The 20,959-nt window shown below is 36.5% G+C and overlaps 1 protein-coding gene and 1 non-coding gene across 17 annotated transcripts in view; both read right to left on the reverse strand.

The window, feature by feature from the left end:
• Nucleotides 1-20,959, reverse strand: part of LOC138708889 (ensconsin-like) — a 674,766-nt gene that overhangs the window by 151,305 nt on the left and 502,502 nt on the right. For all 16 annotated transcript variants that reach the window (XM_069839179.1, XM_069839170.1, XM_069839172.1 and 13 more), the window contains one exon: nucleotides 5,323-5,400. In XM_069839179.1, coding sequence (XP_069695280.1) covers nucleotides 5,323-5,400 — 78 coding nt within the window. The remainder of the gene's footprint in view (nucleotides 1-5,322; nucleotides 5,401-20,959) is intronic.
• Nucleotides 6,649-6,721, reverse strand: TRNAY-GUA (transfer RNA tyrosine (anticodon GUA)). Its single transcript has one exon. It is a non-coding gene; the product is annotated as a tRNA-Tyr (tRNA).

The raw sequence follows: 20,959 nt of genomic DNA on the forward strand, positions 1-20,959 counted from the left end.
AGCGTTTGCGTCGAGAGAGACAGATAGAGAGAGCAAGGCATTGCCACAACATTGCCACATCGTACTTCACGCGCACGTGCAATACAAATAGTGCATGAGAGAATTTAAATTATCAAAAGACAATAATGACCTTAGCCGTTGATTACTGTAAGCATGACACCAAACAAACCCTGTTTCCTTCACTAACAATATTCTTTGCAAGGTTCTCAATCCCACACCACATGCTTCTGCAGTCGTTTCTTGCGCACTGGCAACGTTGCAGCCAGCATCAAGATGGCCGGCAGCGTTCTGCTCGTTAACGTTTTTAAAACAATTATCCCCCTTAAACACTATTTTCCGCGCCTGTCTGTGCAATACTTGTCTTTTTACAGTCTCTTCTTCCATTTATTTACCTTACATACACACAGTAAATGTTTGTTCACTTATTCAATGTATTGAAACACTCACACCTGAACAAATGAACTCGGGAAGTGCTTGCTATAGACTGATTCTGATTGGTTCTACTGTACAAGCTTGTGACGTCACATACCAGAAATTCTACGGCGCATATAGAAGCTAACAGCCTTCCGAAATGCCGTCTAGTCTAGTTTCTGAAAACATGCACCAATGTCATTTTGTGTAACGATACTCTAAAAGAAACCTTTAATATTAAGAAAAAATTATTTCTGTCCTACAAAGAACTAGATGCATTCAATAGCCAAAAGCTCCATCTTTCAGCACAAAAAAAATTCCAAAAAGCTATGTTGATTAGAACCAAATGTATGCCGGGCTCCTTTCAGGCAATTTTTTTTCTCATTTTTCACATACCTTAACAACCATCTCCCCTTTATGTATGACAGGCTCAGTTTGAAAATTTAAAAAACTGCGATATGGAAGTACATTTCATGCTCTTTAAGGAACAAGATTGAACAAAATTAAATAAAATCATTATCAGCCTCGTAAATGTACTTAAAGAAAAAGCAGTTTTGTTTCTTTAAAAAACTTTGATGTGATACTCGCTTTTTTTTTTTTGTTGCTCTTCAACGAATAAATATAGAATCATTTTTAAGTCTTCCTTTTACTCAGAATACTGTCAGCTTCATTTTTCTCTGAAGAAAAACTGTGAATGTTGATCAGTCTACCAGTAATTAGTGTATGAATAAGAAGGGCTGTTATGATATTATATTTGCTGTGAAAGAAATTGACCAAGTTGATCAATTTTCTAACTTAAGAGGTATTACCTCTATTGATGAAAACCCCCAAATATTAACTTTACGCAATAACATAGCAACGTACACAAAGCCGTAGCAATAACACGTCCAGCTCTCTTAAAACGTCCGTCACAGAATTACATTTCACATCGTTCGACTTGTATCCTGCATAAAGAAGTTTCATTTCAAACAACCATTAGAAATTTAGGCCTACTTCATTTTTGTATCTCTCGTCAATCATCAAACCCGTACATCTTGCCCATCTATTTAACTTTCAGATTCCAGAGTGAATTTAAAAAACGGTAAAATATTGGCAGGATCTTATCCTTAAGATATTTTACAAGGTGCAATCAATATATTTCCATCTGCACTTGTTGAAGATTATTGCTTCCATGTCTGTTGAGTCAGTCTATCAAACAGCGTCAGATTGTCTTTAAGAACTGAGCTTCTATACGTGATTTTGTGCTAACATGTTTAAGATTCTATTGCGATTTTTTTTTCTGGAACCTCTTCATATACGCCATGTGGGTAGCCTTCTTCTCTGCCTTTCAAATGGTGCATTTAGTATAGATTCCAGGCGTTTTCCTGGTTCTAGATAACTTCTCCGTTTCCTATGTCCTGTGTGTTGCCTATATTCAGGGCAGTCCGGAAATTTATTGATTGTCCCTTGTACTTTCTCTAGTCCCTTCCGGTTTGCAAAGCCGACGCTCTAACCTTCGCTAACGGTGTGCTTCATGGTAAAATTATAGGTCGTTACTTGCTACTGAATGTAGGCAAGATCTTGCTCTCTCCAGCATAGGTATAAAATCCATATAGTCTACGTGTTCAAAGTTTATTTGATGGAGTAATTCATGCATGTAAGGTTAATTTTATACCATTGCTAAGATACTAAGCTAATGAATGGTAGCTACGTACTTACATTTTTAAACTAAAACATTAGGCCTACATGTTTTTATTTTAAAGATGTTTTATATTATACGACATGGTGGCAGATATATAATTCTTTTGTGTCTTATCCATATCAAAACAAATATAGTATGTTAATAGCTAGTTGATAGCCGTCCCAACCAGGGTTTAATAATCGGCCTCCTAATCAATTCTAAAAGAACATTTATATTTAATTCAATTTTTGCTTTAATAGAAACCCTAGTTAGGTAGGCTATCATTGAGAAATTTATTGGAAATGTAACAAACAATTTAGGCTACAAGACAAATTACATTTTATAAAGAATATGAGTGATGATTAATTATGCTAATCTATGATTTCAGTGCAGTGGAGGATATCATGTCCAGAGTGCTGTCAGGAACTTTTAATTTTCGGAAGATTTCTAAGGACTCCCGTGGGATTGTGCCTCTAGCCCCAATCATAATTCCTATAACATCCCATGTCTTGATGTTATATTTTGTCCCCAAATCGCTGCAGCATGGCAGATAAATTGCCCGCTTTTCTTTGCAGACTTCTCTAGGTTGTTCCTCGCTGTTCTCAAAATGGACTGTGGGATCGAGAATGAGTCAATATTTTTTTTTCGGTCTATAATAATGATATCAGCTCTTCGAGTTTAACCGTCAGCAGAAAGGCACCCAATTTCCTCGTACTTATCAGCCCGGCGAAGTTCATTTGCAATCATATTACTTTATGTAATGCACAGTACGTAGCTGGAAATGTTTTATGAACAACAGGTAATATTAATGTTACTTTACAACTGAACAAGGGCTTTAATATGCATTTATATTTATATTCGCTCCGAATGTTGTCAAACAACTACAACGTTTTTGGTTATAAAATAAACTTGTTTCGGTCTTGTTTCGTTTCACGTCAAACGGTAACTAAGCTTGAATTCTGTCCGTATCGTGGTCGATTTAAATGGTAACAGATTTCTTTTTTTTATTACTTAGTTATTCCAACTGATTTATAAGATACACCTACAACCGAACATATATTAAACGTTCAACATTGCATAGTACAGATGTGTGCTAGCCGGCGCTATTCCAAAAACATGGCGGCGGGCGCAAGCTTCAATTTGTTTTACGCAGCCTCGGCTGTAGAGGTTTGGTACAGGCAATCGGAACTAAATAGCAGTAGAGATGTCAGTCATACGTGTCCGTTTCCTTTAACACCAAGAAATCCCGTGGTACTCACTTCTGTTGGGGAGTGAGTAAACCAAGGTCATCGTACAGTCACATATATACAGTCACGAAGCTCAATACTTACTAAATATGCAAACATAGATAGTTGCTAATCACCAGGATCGCTACTATCGCCTCATCACAGACCTTTCCTTAGCAGACGATAGAATGTATTGTACCTACTTTCGATATCGTGTTCTCTTTAAAAAATTAACACCTTCCTTCCACTATTGAAATATGAAATACATAAGATTTATATATTATTTTCATAAAGTATATATTATATTTTATAGAATAACCTTCCTGGATCTTTCGGAAGAAGGATAACTCTGACCTCTTTTTCTTACAATTTATAGTACTACAAACGTCTCCTTGTCCCATATTATTATTCAGATTATTGTATTTTAGCCATTTACAGTTATTACAACCGATAACGAACATTTCACAGTTTATACAACTTTTCAGAACAATGCGAAATACGGCACAGTCAATGTCTTTTCGATGTACACCAGGCCGTAATGTTTGTTCGGGTTTTCTATTTCAATGTATGGACCTCAGTGAATTATTATATTATAACTTTATTGCGTATCATTGCTAAGTTTTATTTAGTGTAATGTGTCCATAAGTTCCGTTTACTTCTTGTTGCATAATAAGTTACAGAAATGATAATTATAAAACTGTGTTATTTTAATGCGAAGAGAATTTTACATGTTAACATAATCTATTCGCATCAACATTTTAAGTTTAGAACTGAAGCTATTTTGAGGTTTAATAAAAATAATTTATATTGTGATTTTAATTTAGCACATCTACCTTCCTTAATTGTAGACAGAAAATTTACCATACCACTCCTATGAAATTAGCATAGGTACGTACGATTGTGTTACTTCTTCTCTTAGGTAGTAGATAAATACAGTAATTCAGTACTCAATTGTAGTATTAAAATACAGACAAATTGAATGTGCGGGGTATCATATATGACATTATGTTTAATTATAATGTATAATTGCGAATATAGGAATATAAGTTAAATATAGTAAACATAACCTATAATTTCAATATGACATAACATACATATGTAATGGCAGGGCATTGGAGACCACTAAAATTAGACAGAAAGGGGCAACTGGTACAGTAAACATAACCTATAAGTTCAACATACCTAAATATCCGTGCGGTGCAACTGAAAATTATTCAATCGTGCATAAATGAATGTATAAGAATTTCGCAATATTTAATCGAAATAAAGGCAGGTATTACACATACGAACAACATAATTTTCACACCAAAAATAATATTACACCTTAACTCGCAAGTGAGTTATGTCTGAAATGTCTCATAATCATAGTTTTAAACTTTATTAATGCAATTACACTACATTTTAGAGAAATATAAGTGACTCTTTATGCATTCCAACTAATTTATATGGTTGAAACGCCGCCCTTCGTGATCGGGTTAAGCGAGTCACATGGTCTGTATTAGATCACGATGGCACACGATCATAGTCTATTGTTCCTAATACTCACAGCGCTCCAAGCGGCTAGCAACTATCTCGAGAAATGCAAAAAAAATCATCCCAAGCTTCGTGACTGTATACAGTAGACTGTGGTACAGTCGTAAAAATTACATCAATGGAAAAAAACTCCATGACCTGCATCGGGAATCGAACCAGCGACATTCAGGATTACAGCGTCACGTCTTAAACGCGATGCTACCGCGCGCTAACGAAATTTGCATAAAAGTGCATAAAAATAATTTAGTTGTGTAATTTATTGCTGTATGAATGCGTCACGTTATACTGCAGACATTTTCTTCAGTGCAATTTCGCTTTTAATATTCATCCTGCATTTCGAGTCAGGTGCAGGTGAACTAACAAGCCATTTACATGAATTGTTGATGCATTTAGGGCAATGCGTCAGCTGGCAGGATCTGATATTCATTGCTAATGTACTTAGAATAGCGAGAAAGGTTTTCGCGATCTCGGCGTCAAGCTACGAGTACCAACCTTTGGCAGATGTGGAGGAGCGGGCATTGCCGTGGGCAGTGCTCGGCCTTTGGTTGGCGTCCACAGGTGCGGCTCCAGCTGGAAGAAGAGAAAAGCAACTGTCAGCCCGAGAGAAGGCACATACGCATTATAACATGAGGCGCATACGGTCAAAAAGACCGCGCTACTGAAAAAATGTTATCAAGCTCAACTTATTGATTTTTGCTTGAGCATTTTGTCTCGTGATATTATTTTTGTTTTATACATTACAAGACTTTTAATAATACAACCTTGATACATTTTATTACATTTTCGCAACATTTTTTTCTGTTTCAAAACTTAATTGAAGTATTTATTTTTTCTTTAATACCATAATCTAACCATGTATTTATTTTATTTTAGTTGGCCATTTTAACTACGCTGTATCAACTACTAGGTTATTTAGCGTCGATGAGATTGGTGATAGCGAGATGATATTTGGCGAGATGAGGCCGAGGATTCGCCATAGATTATCTTGCATTCACATTACGGTTGGGGAAAACCTCGGAAAAACCCAACCAGATAATCAGCCCCCGCGCCCGAACGCAACTTCAGACCGGCAGGCAAGTGTCTTAACCGACTGAGCCACGCCGTGGCTTCTAACCATGTATTGTGGGTCCCTATCGCTACGGCATGACGCGTCCTCAGGTTGCGGATAGAGAAGACGGCCTCCAGATATGGAGGGTAGCTGCGAATATATTGAATAAGCAGTCGTGGACAGCCGATAAGGGGTGGCCCTTCAGCTTGGGGGTTGGGCGAAGGGCTAACAACCCATCACCGTAAAAAACAGCTTATTACGAAACCTAACAATAAGCCTCGGAATGGGACTGATTCTCCGGCACGACCACAGGTTAGTTGGCAGGTCGGAGGAAAAAAGATCTTTGGGGAGGCCGAGACGTAGATGGGAAGATAATATTAAAATGGATTTGAGGAAGGTGGGATATTATGGTAGAGACTGGATTAATCTTGCTCAGGATAGGGACCAATGGCGGGCTTATGCGAGGGCGGCAATGAACCTCCGGGTTCCTTAAAAGTAAGTAAGTAAGTAAATAAGTAGGTAAGTAAGTAAGTAAGTAAGTACTATAATCTAAATTTCAGCAACAAAATGGTTGAATTAAATCTCTAATACAAATGGGGGAAATATCATAGTGCTTTTATAAACATAAAGTTACACAACAGGAACAATTCTGCAGAAATAAATATTACAATATTATGTAGAAAATATCAAATAATATTATAGATTTATTAATTTGTCCAACAGAATAATATCTATAATATTGACAATTAATATTTGAGGAGAAAAATTTGTTCCGGCGCCGGGGATCGAACCCGGGTCCTTGGTTCTACATACCAAGCGCTCTGACCACTGAGCTACGCCGAATTCAATCCACAGCACCGGATCGAACCCTCCTCCTTCAGTGTTTCCCTTTGTGGCCTGACTCCAAGTTAAGCATATATGTTGACGTATATGTCCAATGTCAACTGCCATTATATTAGGAGCGCACTCAGTTGAGTGACTTATTTGGCCGGGATTCCGCAGTTAAGTGCACAGCAATCTGTACAGACATATGCACTGCAGCTATGAGAATATTATAGATTTATTAATTTGTCCTTCAGAATTTATCTGTAATATTGACAATTAATATTTGAGGAGAAAAATTCGTTCCGGCGCCGGGGATCGAACCCGGGTCTTTGGTTCTACGTACCAAGCGCTCTGACCACTGAGCTACGCCGAATTCAATCCACAATATCGGATCGAACCCTCCTTCTTCACTGTTTCCCTTTGTGGCCTGACTCCAAGTTAGGCATATAATATGTTGACGTATATGTCCAATGTCTTTTTTTTTAGTAGGTTATTTTACGACGCTTTATCAACATCTTTGGTTATTTAGCGTCTGAATGAGATGAAGGTGATAATGCCGGTAAAATGAGTCCGGGGTCCAGCACCGAAAGTTACCCAGCATTTGCTCATATTGGGTTGAGGGAAAACCCCTGAAAAAACCTCAACCAGGTAACTTGCCCCGACCGGGAATCGAACCCGGGCCACCTGGTTTCGCGGCCAGACGTGCTGACCGTTACTCCACAGGTGTGGACTGTCCAATGTCAACTGCCATGTCAATATTACAGATATTATTCTGTATGACAAATTAATAAATCTATAATATTCTCATAGCTGCAGTAAATATGTGTGTACAGATTACTGTGCACTTAACTTCGGAATCCCGGCCAAATAAGTCACTCAGCTGAGTGCGCTCCTAATGTAATGGTAGTTGACATTGGACATATACATCAACATGTGTGCCTAACTTGGAGTCAGGCCACAAAGGGAAACACTGAAGGAGGAGGATTCGGTCCGGTGCTGTGGATTGAATTCGGCGTAGCTCAGTGGTCAGAGAGCTTGGTACGTAGAACCAAGGACCCGGGTTCGATCCCCGGCGCCGGAGCGAATTATTCTCCTCAAATATTAAATGAAATAATATGTTCTACATTTCACAATAAATTGAATCTAATATTACAGAAGTAATGTTAACAAAACTAATAAAGTTACACAAATATATATCAATATTTTATGAATAATGCAAAATCGTTCTTCATATAAAACGCAAAACAGAATAATAAGCTGTGATTTACATAACGAGAAGATTGTGCAACAACATAGAAACAACGAGCACGTAATTATAAGTGAGTGTTGCAAGTACACAAAATGACAACAATGCTCTAATTAAAGTTATGATGGAATGGGGAAGTCACGCCATCACAATGTTGCCAGCTTAGTGACAACGCGTGCCTTACTGGGATATGGGGGAATGCGTTGTAACATGAGAGAGCGCATGCGGTCAAAAACACCGCGCTACTAAAAATAACAAGCATCTGTTTCGAAATAGAGCACAACTCTGATTATTTCAGGTGCACAAATTGCTCTAATTAAGGATATAAAAGAGTGAGGAAGTCAGAGGTTTCCTGCCGTTAAATAAATACAGATTTAAAATAAAGTGAGGTCTTTTCTCCCCACTATGCGCCTTCTCTCATGTTCAACAGCCTCTAAAACAGGCCTGCACAAGGTTTGCGCTCTCCGAGCCGGCTCACAGCTCATGAGCGGAATGCAGATATTAGCTGCGCTCTGTATAAGGGTGGACTGGAAGAAGGGGTGATCTCGTACAAAATGTACACAAAAGGAAGTACTTACGAGTGTTTATGAAATGAATTCCCGTTCAGTGTTTGCAAAACTGTCTTGGACTATTATTAATTAATAAAGAAATATTTATTTTACAGAAGTAATAGAAATTCTATAGCTACTTAAATGTACAATATCATTTTGTTATATTTTTATTTATAGTACATAAAACGGGGTTTTATGCTGTTGGCAGCTGAAAGGAACAGTAGCCTACTGATCGTAATGAAACATCAGTTACAGATGTTCGATGTCTGCCTTTATCAGAGTTGATTATAGAAAACAGTTGCTCACAAATATAAATGTTGAGCCAAACATAGCAATCATTTTCACAGCCAGCCTGTGTAGTCGTGGATATTATTGCTAATGTTTAGTCTTGTAAAACTCAACCAGGATAGTAGTATTATTCAAACGATCTTTAGCCCTTAGGTCACATTGAAGATCAATAAGTTCGAGCTGTAAATCGTTAAATGTTATGTTCCGTCTTTTAGATTCCTACATACTTTACTGTAGCAACATGGAACATTTACTGAGAATAGGCCTACACACTGCACTCCACTAGATAGCTGAGTGGTCGTTTCCCTCTCCTCTACCTATTGCAAGTCTATGTCATTCTGACGTATCTTCCTCTCCGTTTCGGCGAGCGGAAAACACAGCTCTCCCGCTCCGAAGGAGCGCTGTTTGTGCAGGTATGCTCTAAAAAATGTTAATAATCTGCAAGCACTGGTAACCAACCATATACAACTAGTGGAACATAATCCAAAATGTTCTGCAAGCAACTTGAAATGTCTGTTCAACAAGAAAAGTCGACAAGCAAAAAGATTTTAATAGTGGAAGGAAAGATCAATAAGTGTAGATACTGTAGCTTAAAATGTATGGAGATTATAGGAAAAGAGGGGACGGGCAGAGTGGAAACTGATGTAACAGAATTTGTCACAGTTGGTAATACAAACTGGAAGTGACATGAGCTTAAGTAGCAGAACAAAAGAGGGAAGAAGAGCACAAACTCACTTCTAACGCTAACACCACCTCACTAAAACACAGATAAAGCTCCTACGCCCCCAGATTCTACCATGGGGCAGAAACTCATAATAAAAGTTAGCTATACAGGAAAGTAACCGAAGTACTTACGTAATTCTAGACCCTTGCCTAAATGGGGATAACATTTGAGCCGAATGACACAAGACAAGTGACAAAATTAGTTTGACGTAAACTTCAGTCGAGTCCGAATGGGAAATAAGTGACGACCATCTTCAAGGTAGTTCTTTATTTTTGTCATATCTTGCTCTATACTTACTTACTGGCTTTTAAGGAACCCGGAGGTTCATTGCCGCACTCACATAAGCCCGCCATTGGTCCCTATCCTGAGCAAGATTAATCCATTCTCTACCATCATATCCCACCTCCCTCAAATCAATTTTAATATTATCTTCCCATCTACGTCTCGGCCTGCCTAAAGGTCTTTTTCCCTCCGGCCTCCCAATTAACATTCTATATGCATTTCTGGATTCGCCCATACGTGCTACACGCCCTGCCCATCTCAAACGTCTGGTTCCTAATTATGCCAGGTGAAGAATACAATGCGTGCAGTTCTGTGTTGTGTAACTTTCTCCATTCTCCTGTAACTTCATCTCTCTTAGCCCCAAATATTTTCCTAAGCACCTTATTCTCAAACACCCTTAATCTCTGTTCCTCTCTCAAAGTGAGAGTCCAAGTTTCACAAGCATACAGAACAACCGGTAATATAACTGTTTTATAAATTCTAACTTTCAGATTTTTCGACAGCAGACTGGATGATAAACGCTTCTCAACCGAATAATAACAGGCATTTCTGTATAGTTTAATACTTTCGTCACCAGGTGCGCTGTTAAATGCATGGAGTAATTAGTTATTATTTTCGCTACTTGGTGCGCTGCTAGATGTAATAAGTTCTCCACCGCCCAACAGGTGGCAACAAGCTCAATTTCTACATTAGCGCCTCTAGCATGTGTTACGGGAAACTCAGGAAGTTTCGCATCCTATTATAATATTTATCCATGCTACAACGTTACAAGCTTGTAGCATCGGTCAGTGGCTTCAAATTAGTGTCTTTTAAACTAAATTTACACGAAAACCGTCCACGTTATTGAGATACGCCAGAGGAATAAACTATTCTTAATTAGATTTTCTATCCATATGAACAAAGATCACAATTCTACTTGCAAAAGTTACCGAATAAGAGAGTGTTAAACATTTGGGGAAAAAACTATGGACTTTCCACCAATATGGTATTACACTTTTTTGTTGCACACAACATGAGCTATTCACTCTGAAAATCTGCAGGGTTATTTCACTTCCACTCTGTATAAATTACAGTAAGTTGCTTTATAAAAATGTGGAGCATTTCTTTGGAATTTCCTACGCAAACAAGGACTTTACAATTTTCATTTCAGAGGGTCGAAAACCGAAGGGGAAGGGTGGCCAGACTGCTCCACAGGTTGATGCTGAAAGTTTGATGCGGACGCCCTCATCTGTTTTATATTGTTCAGCAGCGGAGTGGACAATTGCCGAGGGGTGGCTCTGCTATCGATCTGGCAGAAGCTTAAATGCAACTTGCAGACAGAGGAAGCGTGAGCGCACGAAGTGCACGATCCAGCTGATACCGCTACGGAATAACATAGCGTTGCCATGGTGCAACATCTGACAGTCGTCTCGTGCAGGCATGACAGCTAAGTTGACATTATTCGCCTGTTAAGGCCCATTCACAATGAAAATTAAACATAACCGTAACACAAACACAGAAGTTTGCGCCCAGGCTACCAAATGGGATCATTCACAATGATTCACATAAGCATTGACATAAACATTACCGTAAGACGTTAACATGAAAGTTTGCGAACTCCAAATTTTCATGCTTATGCTTACGTGATTTGCAAACAGAACACAATCGTGGAGCGCTGAAGTATACGACAGAATATGAGGAAATGGCGTCGTTGTTATGTTTCCATGGTTACCAAGTATGTTTGCGGTTATGTTTATGTTCCCATCGTGAATGATGGTATGGCTTCTTGATTTTACCGTAACGTTTATATTCTTAAGTTAACGCTTACGTTATGTTTAATTTTCATTGTGAATGAGCCTTTAGGTGCTATAGAGCGTAAAAAATAGTACATATTTGTGAAGAGACTTAGGGGCTCGAACTGAATGCACTCTGATTCTCTCAGAGTGAGATAAAATACACAGATCCCAAGGATTGTATAAAGTTTGGAATATTGGTAACAAAGTTAAACGTGGAATTTTTGTCATGCGACATAATTCCGGAGCTGGGTGCAATAAGAAGGTTAGCCTGTTAACGCAGTTATTACGTAGATATCTGTTCTTAAATAATTATTTATGTATATTATAATATACATGACAAAATCTGTCGTTTTATTAATATACAGAGACATCATTTTATTTTTACTAACATTTTTAATATTAACTTGCCTATACATCTGGATCAACGCCGTTTGCTACCCCCTTCCACGACTGGAGTTCGATGATACTGGCGTAATATACAAACAAATCACGTTACTAGGTATAGGAGGGAAGAAAAGTAGTTTATCCATTTACGTAAACTATGGTTTTTGTTTAATCAAAATACAGTACAGTATTAACAATGAGTGTTTTTACTCACGAACTGAGCTGTCCATGTGGACGTATTCATTATGCAGTGTACCTATAATATACTGTCTACAGCACATTAGCGTACAATATAGATAATGAAGTTAAACTGAAAAATAATCATAATATGGATATTTAAACACATTTTTTAAAAGGGTGGACGCTTATTTCTATACAGTCTTCAGTTCTTTTGTGCATATTATCGCATTATAGACTATTGTACCTAATTTCAAGTACCAGTTTCGTCCTTCGTACTAGTAACTCATGTTGAAATAATTCTGTACCTACTTTATAAAAGAGTACCTTACGTACTGTAAATTCAACACTTCTGCCCGATCCGAAAAGATAAAATTACTCAGACATACTATCTACTGTTCGTCCAAGGGCTTTTGTCGTAGGTCGTAGAAAAGGGGAAATCAAGTGACAGTTAATTACATAACGAGCCCCTTTCATTTAAATTATTTTAAATAGTTGTATAATATTACGTAGACGTCCAATTCCTAACAGAAATTAATGTTTTCAGAAAAGAGCTAAGACCGCCCAGCCACTAGCTGGCGAATAAAAGCTGGTGGGGGATACCGGGATGCGACGTAGGCAAATGAACGACAGTACCTGTCCGAAAATAATTCAATATTGAAAGCTCTTTCGTCACTGGAATACGCGAACATATTTTTGGAACGTACTGTTTACTGTGACCGTAAGGCTACTATGACTGTATATGCGGTCTTGGATCTGTGTGGAGGACGGTTGAACTTCATTAGTAGAAGGGGTGAAAGTGAAGTACATTAAACAACTCAGGTACAATAAAAATTGAAGTAAAAATAAAATGATGTCCCTATATAACCTTTTAACAAGTTCCCTGCCAGCGCGTTTTATGTACAGACCCAGAAAGAAAATTTGGGCCACCTGAATTTTCCAGGTTTCAGTTATAGCATACTGCGCACGCTCAGTAAGAACTGAGAATTCGAAGTATGTTATAACTAAAACTTGGAAAATTCAGGTGGCTCAAATTTTGTTTCTGGGTCTGTACATTAATTCAGAATGCGGAGACACTGGTGTCCTCTATGGTAGTCAACGTATTAATATAAGATTAACCATTGCCAAACGCCAGTTTTTTCCTAACAATTTCAAAATTTCTATTTAGTTTTTCTCAAAAGCGATTTTCTACGCATCCAATTTATATACAAGGGGCAGTCAATAAGTTTCCGGACTGCCCTGAATGTAGACAACACACAGGATATATAAAGAGGAGAAGTTATCTAAAATCAGGGAAACGCCTGGAATCTATACTAAATGAATCACTTCAAAGGCAGAGGAGAAGATTAGCCATAAGGCGTATATGGAGAGATTCCAGTGAAAATCGCAATAGGTCCTTGAAATGTTTGCACAAAATGAAATGTAGAATCTCAGTTGTTAAAGATAATCTAACGCTTTTTGATAGACTGACTCAACAGGAATGGAAGCAATGATCTTCAGTGACATGCGCATATATGTTTTCCTAGGTAACTTCTCCGTTTCCTACGCCCTGTGTGTTGCCTACATTCAGGGTAGTCCGGAAATTTATTGATTGCCTGATCACTTCACGAGCAACCATTGAGTGGAACAACTTGGAGGAAGAAACGTATTCCATGAACTTCCATTTCCACAATAAATATGCTAATTGCAAGTTTCAAATGGTGTCTCCGAGATTATAACCTGAGATTACAGCGTGTGAAACTGACGACCTAGACTTCTGAAAACGTGACGCCCTTGAGGTACAAACCAATAATCCCATAAAATGACTCTAATGTCTTTATCAGTAAGCCTACAAGAAATATAAAACAGCTATATAAAAAGTTTTGAAGGGATATGTGCAATTTACGCATGATCTGCTTATTTATACCGTCTTTCAGAACGTCCTGGAGTGTCAACAAGTTACTGTATCCATAAAGAGAATTCATTCAAATATAAATATACAGAAAGATGTCTCAGCAACGAGACCTGGCGGAAAAGCATTTTGTTCACTATCTTTTCTCGCCACAAAAGAAATCGAGGAGGAAGCGACAGGGTTGCGTATCGACGAATTGCATGCATTCAAAAGTAACTCCGAGCGTCTAGTTATCACGTCGATACCTTTGACATTTCCAAGAACATCTGAGAAACGGGGCAAGAGTAATTCTGAAGAAGTCTGCGTTACTAACACGGACCTCAAAAGAAGCTGTGTAAAGCGCTAGTCGTCATGGTTACAGAGATAAAAGTTACGAGTACCGCAAATGCTGTGAAATAAATGAATAAATAGATAAATAATAAATAAATAAATAAAAAGATAATAAATACATAGGCAAACAAATAAACATACCAAATAAATAAATAAATAAACAAATAAATAAATAAATAAATAAATAAATAAATAAAATACATGAAAGATAACAAATTAAGGCTATGGATATGTGAAATTTCTAACTTCTACATTTTTTAAACAAATTAATTTGAAACTTCAGCACACATTTCTTATTAAGTGGGCAAGCAATACACAAATTTTCAGTTTTATATTCCAATTAGTTTGTTTATAATAATTTTTTTTGTACTGAATAATAATTGTCCCCATTTTCAAAGTTTATACAATGTTTCTTTAAATTTATATTTAATTTATTCCTGATAGATTTATGTAATATATGAGAAAAAATATTTACCCTTTTAGTTGTTAATTATTCATTTTTTTAAATTTATCACATACTCAACATATGGTGATTTGAATACTTTCAGTAGCAGAAGAAAACACATGTGTAAGTATACTTCCCATGTATTTGTGGACTTCTGTGAAAAATGTCACGGAGATTGGAGAAAAACTGCATTCATTAGAGGATTTTGAATGTTACAAAATGTTAAAAATAGGAAAATCGAGAAAACTAGTATCGAAGTACAGCATGTATATTATATATACTATCGATATCCTTCCTTCCTATACAGGTCTACCACACACATTTTTCTCCTACATAACATCGCGAAATATGAACTGAATGAAAAGTAAAATTAGTTAGAATGAAGAACAACGTCTGTTAGAATTACAACTGAGTGTCAGTTTAAAGGGCTGTAGCTCCACGAGGGACTTTAAATCGTCACAGGACCAAAAAAAACACAAATTAAGAAAACTGAAAATTTATTTTATTTTTTAGATCCATAAACTTAAACAAGTGAACTAAATAAAAAAGAAACTAAACACGATAAATGATATGCATATACGTGAACAGGTAAATAAACCTTATAAGAGGGTACAGGAGAAGAGAAGGCCTGATGAGCTTATCTCTACCAGGATAAATAAATAAATAAATACATAAGGTAATTCGGGGGAAGACGCCACAACTAAGGTATTTCTGGCTATACAACTCAAACCTGAAGTGATAAGCCAATACAAACAAATTTATCGTATTTTTCAATTATAATTTGCTCTGTATAATGATTGGTTCCTTTGCAAGTGCGTATCTTGTTAACAAATTTTTCATGTTAAAAAAACTCGTGTCAGGGTGGCATCTCCTCCCATATATACGGGGAAGATGCCACTTGGTATGGGATAAGATGCAACAACATAGTAAATGGCATACGTAAAATAAACATTGGAATATTTTATGTGTATCTTATTACAACTACAGAGAAACCTCTATGAATTTTAATTATAAACTTGTTTCATGATTATTTAAAAAAAATTGATTAATTAGGACACAATTCTGAATGTTAGTACGAGCCTGCACCAATTTCATACACTGCGAATTGTCACCAAATCTTCGTGCAAGGATTTCTTGCATGCGGTGCACTGAATCCAGTCACACTTGGAACCGTCTTAGCGTAATAGTGTCCAGAACAAACAACAAAACTCATCTTCCTCATCAAAACTATTACCACTGTCATCGTGAATTTCGTCAACAGAAGAAGAAGAAGAAGTAGTAGAAGAAGAAGAAGAGGAACTTACAAGTCTCTTTTCTTTCTTGGTTGGGAAGGTTTCTTTTTTTCTGGCCTTTTTTCCGCATAGTTTCTCTTCTCTATGGTGTAGTTGAGATCTACGTTGTTTGTTTTTTACGGGGAAAGAATTTAGATTTCCTTACTTAGGAATAGGGCTGATTGTTTCCAGAATTGAAATCCCGTTATCCGTTCTGATGGAAGCAACTATTGATGTAGGTCTACTACCACATGCTCCGCTAGTGGAAGGACCTCGTGAACATGTAGTAATGTTTGAAGATTCCATTCGTCATTTGAGAGTTCTGTATGGAACGCCACACAACCTCGCTGCAGCGCATGACGATTTTTGTCCATTCTTTAAATCTTCAGCAGCTCGAATTAAATTTTAATTTGACTAAGATGTCCAATCTGTTTTTATTTTGCAGTCTCAAGTCATCGTCTGCATAAAAATGAAATGTGAATTACATTTTTAATCATTGATACCTTTTGTAAAGTATCAGAGAACATGTAAAATATTATCAAATAATAACCTTCCCAAAACATAATTTACGGGTTAAATAATGTATTTCTTAACCATGTTGCGTCTTCCCCCAGTTACAGGGGGAAGACGCCACTCACACTTACTTGCCTACTGCCGCAAGGTTGTTGCCGTAATTGCATGTCTAGTGTGCGTAACAAAATGCACAACTCACGTATATAGCAGATATTCCATTTAAAATAAAACATCAGTCTATGAACCTTAAATATAAGCAACGAAATATTATAAAGTGTGTACTAACCAGACTATATGCTCACAAGATTCAAAATAACGGCGATGAAATACGATAAAGTAAGACAAATGCACACGCTACGTGTCCACCCCGTCAACACCCTTCAAACTAGAGGATCCGCGCTGTCAATTGCTGACACATAAAAGAACTGCAAAGAAAGATGCGTCTTCCCCCAACTGGCATCTTCCCCCGAATTACCTTACATAAATAAGTAAATAAATATATAAGTAAATAAATAAATACATAAATAAATAAGTAAATAAATAAATAAATAGGTAAAGAAATAAACACGTAAATAAATAAATAAGTAAATAAATAAATACATAAGTAAATAAGTAAATAAATAAATACATAAGTAAATAAATAAATAAATAATTAAATAAATAAGTAAATAAGTAAATAAATAAATAAATAAGCCTACAAAACAAAAATAAACGAGTAAACGTAATAAATACTTCGATTAGTAACACTGCTGTAAATCAGTGTTCCTAATCTTGGTTATGTTCATAATATGCCACAGAGCAACGAAAGTATAAATCAGCCATACTGAAATTCTATAAAATATTTCTCTTTATAAACTACCCCGTTCAACATCGACTTGAAGGATTTAGTGAAGTATGTTTTAAAACCATGGGAGAGGTGACAGTAGCAGGAAGAAGAATAAGATCTGCTCATGATAATATGGCGTTGTTAGCAGGAGAGGATACGATACTAAGGGACATGCTACTGGAGCTAAATGACAGCTGTGAGCAGTATGGGATATAGATAAATGCAAACAAGACGAAGACCATGGTTATCCGAAGAAAAATAAAGAAGGTAAACTTGCTAATTCTAAATGATGCAGTGCAACAAGTGGACAGCTTCAAATGTTTGGGATGTAGCATAAGCATAACATGAGCTGCTGCCAGGAAGTCAAAATGAGGATAGCAATGGCAAAGGAAGTTTTTATTAGAAAAAGGAGCATCTTGTGCGAACTTCCAGAAAAAAGAACTAAGGAAGAGACTAGTGGAGTGCTTTTTGTGAAGTGTGGTATTGTATGAGGAAGAAACATGGCCATTACGATGAAATGAAGAGAAACGATTGGAAATATTTGAAATGTGGATATATAGAAGAACGGAACAAGTGAGAAACGAATTTCTAATGCTCAAACTGATCAGGAAGAGAAAAAGAAATTGACTGGGTCACTGGCTAAGAAGGAACTGCCTACTGAAGGATGCACTGAAAGGAATGGTAAACTGGAGAAAAGTTTGGGGGAGGAGAAGATATCAGATGACAGGCAACATCTATCTATATATATAATTTGAACTGGTAATGGAATTTACGGGAAAACGGCTGGACGGATTTTAATGAGTGATCCCTCATTGTCATGCCTGGCATCCAAAGTTTTTCGGAAAAGTAGTAGTTTTCAGTGAAATGTCAATTTTCCTACATAATTTTCCTATTTTCCAAAATCCATCTGTTATCAGTTTTGAGAACTAATTTTATTCAATCACGGCCGACTTGATTGAATTTCAGAACAAAACACACATTACAATAAACAATAGGATATTACACGAAGGCCTAGACTTGCAGGATTGCCGACATAGAGCTCAATTCAATTTGTTATTAAAAACTGACTCTGCAGTGTATAATTTTCTGAGTACAGCTGTGTATTGGATATTCAAATCTACGAAACTTGAGGTGGTTTGATGACATTATTACCATTAGAAATTAAATATTATTATAGTTAATATCATGATGCATCTATTTTTCATTAATTGTACATAATATTGATGCTATATTGATGACATGAAAGTGAAACGTTTTGTGGTTATGTAAGTAAATGTAGAGAATATCTTAATTTAGATCTTCATTTCTATAATTTACTGAGTGGCTGCTATATGTAACTACAAAACTTAAGTAAGATAATAATATTGTTATTAAAAATCAAATATTTTTATACTTATTAACCCAGTGGGGTTGGGTCATTTTCATATACTTAATGGCGGTGTAGTGTAGATATTGATATGTGTCATTGTCTTCAGTATTGGCTCGAGAGAGCGCAAAAATTACAGTTCCTAAGGAAAGATCAAAAGGTATTACTTACTGATAAAATAAGAGGCCTAGAAAATTTTGTAGTCTCCAGATCATTTCAGCAGGATCTCTTAGTAGGATAAAATGATTTTATGCTGTACATTTCAAGTTCTACATGCAGCAGCTATACGAAAATGCTATTGTTCGAAAGCTTAGCAAACCTGACATTTTTTTTTAACTTTTGCCTACAATCGACAATGACCTGAAATAGCTACTGCTATCGTCCTGACATTGATACTTGCGTTTTCGCGTTGAAACTCAAAAACTGAAGTTGGATAGGTTCAAGAAAAAGTATTTGGTATAAAAAAATCCATTCAGAGGGAGTATGTTTCATTATTATGGAAGCAAATAACTATCAAAAAGACAAGTATTCTTCATTGAAAATAAATATGAAAAATTTTTATTTGAACGTCTAACGAACTTAGTTTGCAGCAGTATTTGCTGCACAAGCCACTAGTTAAGATATAATATAGAGGCGGAGGCCAAGAGGAAGGAGGAAAATAGGGAAGTCTGGAAAATGCTGGGTTTGCAGTGTAAGACCCGCCCTTGTGGAGAAAACTATGAGTGACATAAATATTACCAGTCTTTTACTAATAAGCGCTCAAGCTATCGAATGGCTGATACATAAATCATAATGCATGTTCTAAGCAAAATAAAAAAGAATGAGTTTACAGCAAAATCAGAGACTTCGTGTCGGCTATTCCTGAAGCGCAACGGCCTCAAATCGGATGGCGTGGCGTGAACACACTGCAAGCATGCACATGCAAGAGAGCCTTGGCGCCATCAAGTCTTTGCAGTTTCTGTTAACATTGAGCAACTGACACGGAGTATGAATTCCATGGTAACATAACACTTTTAAATTAACGTGTATAGAGGAAAAAAAAATCTGAACCTCAGAAATGAACCCATCGAAAAACCTTACGCATTTGCCACCCGGTGTTTTGGTCACTTCGACTTTTTGCTCACCCGATATTTTGGTCACCAGTACACATTTTCTTATAAATAATAATTTATCTTGACAAGTAAAATATCCACAGGTACACTGTATAAAATGATATGTGATTAATGTTTCAAAATTGCCATACAGCATAAAATGTTACATGATTTAGGTTTCAAAATTGTCACCCAAATTGTGACCGATGACTCTGAGGTATGTAATAACATCACCATCTTCTTTATAATCAGGGTATCATTCTGCGATCCTTCTGTCTAAATCCTCCACTTTCTTTTTACGGGGTGGGGAGTGACCTTCGCAATAACCCTAAAGCCCCTAATACTTCGTGTGAATCGAAACTCCCCTTCGGGATGCTCCATCAGTACAATAAATTTGATAATAACTAAAATAAGTAAGAACGCCACCTTACATCTAATTTTTTTTTGCCAAATACTTATGTATGTAACCACGGAAACAACCTTACAATGACATTTAAAACTCATTATGCTTATATGCGTAACCACGGAAACAACCTTACAATGACATTTGAATCTCATTATACTTATATGCGTAACCACGAAAACAAACTTACAATGACATTTAAATCTCATTATACTTATATGTGTAACCACGGAAACAACCTTACAATGACATTTAAATCTCATTATACTTATATGCGTAACCACGGAAACAAACATTCAATGACATTTGAATCTCATTATACTTATATGTGTAACCACGAAAACAAACTTACAATTACATTTAAATCTCATTATACTTTTATGCGTAACCACGAAAACAAACTTACAATGACATTTAAATCTCATTATACTTATATGTGTAACCACGGAAACAACCTTACAATGACATTTAAATCTCATTATGCTTATATGCGTAATCACGAAAACAACCTTACAATGACATTTAAATCTCATTATGCTTACATGCGTAACCATGGAAACAACCTTACAATGACATTTAAATCTCATTATACTTAGGCCTATATGCGTAACCATGGAAACAACCTTACAATGACATTTAAATCTCATTATACTTATATACGTAACCACGGAAACAACCTTACAATGACATTTA

Source organism: Periplaneta americana, chromosome 11, assembly GCF_040183065.1.
Source record: "Periplaneta americana isolate PAMFEO1 chromosome 11, P.americana_PAMFEO1_priV1, whole genome shotgun sequence".
Taxonomy (NCBI): Eukaryota; Metazoa; Arthropoda; class Insecta; order Blattodea; family Blattidae; genus Periplaneta; species Periplaneta americana.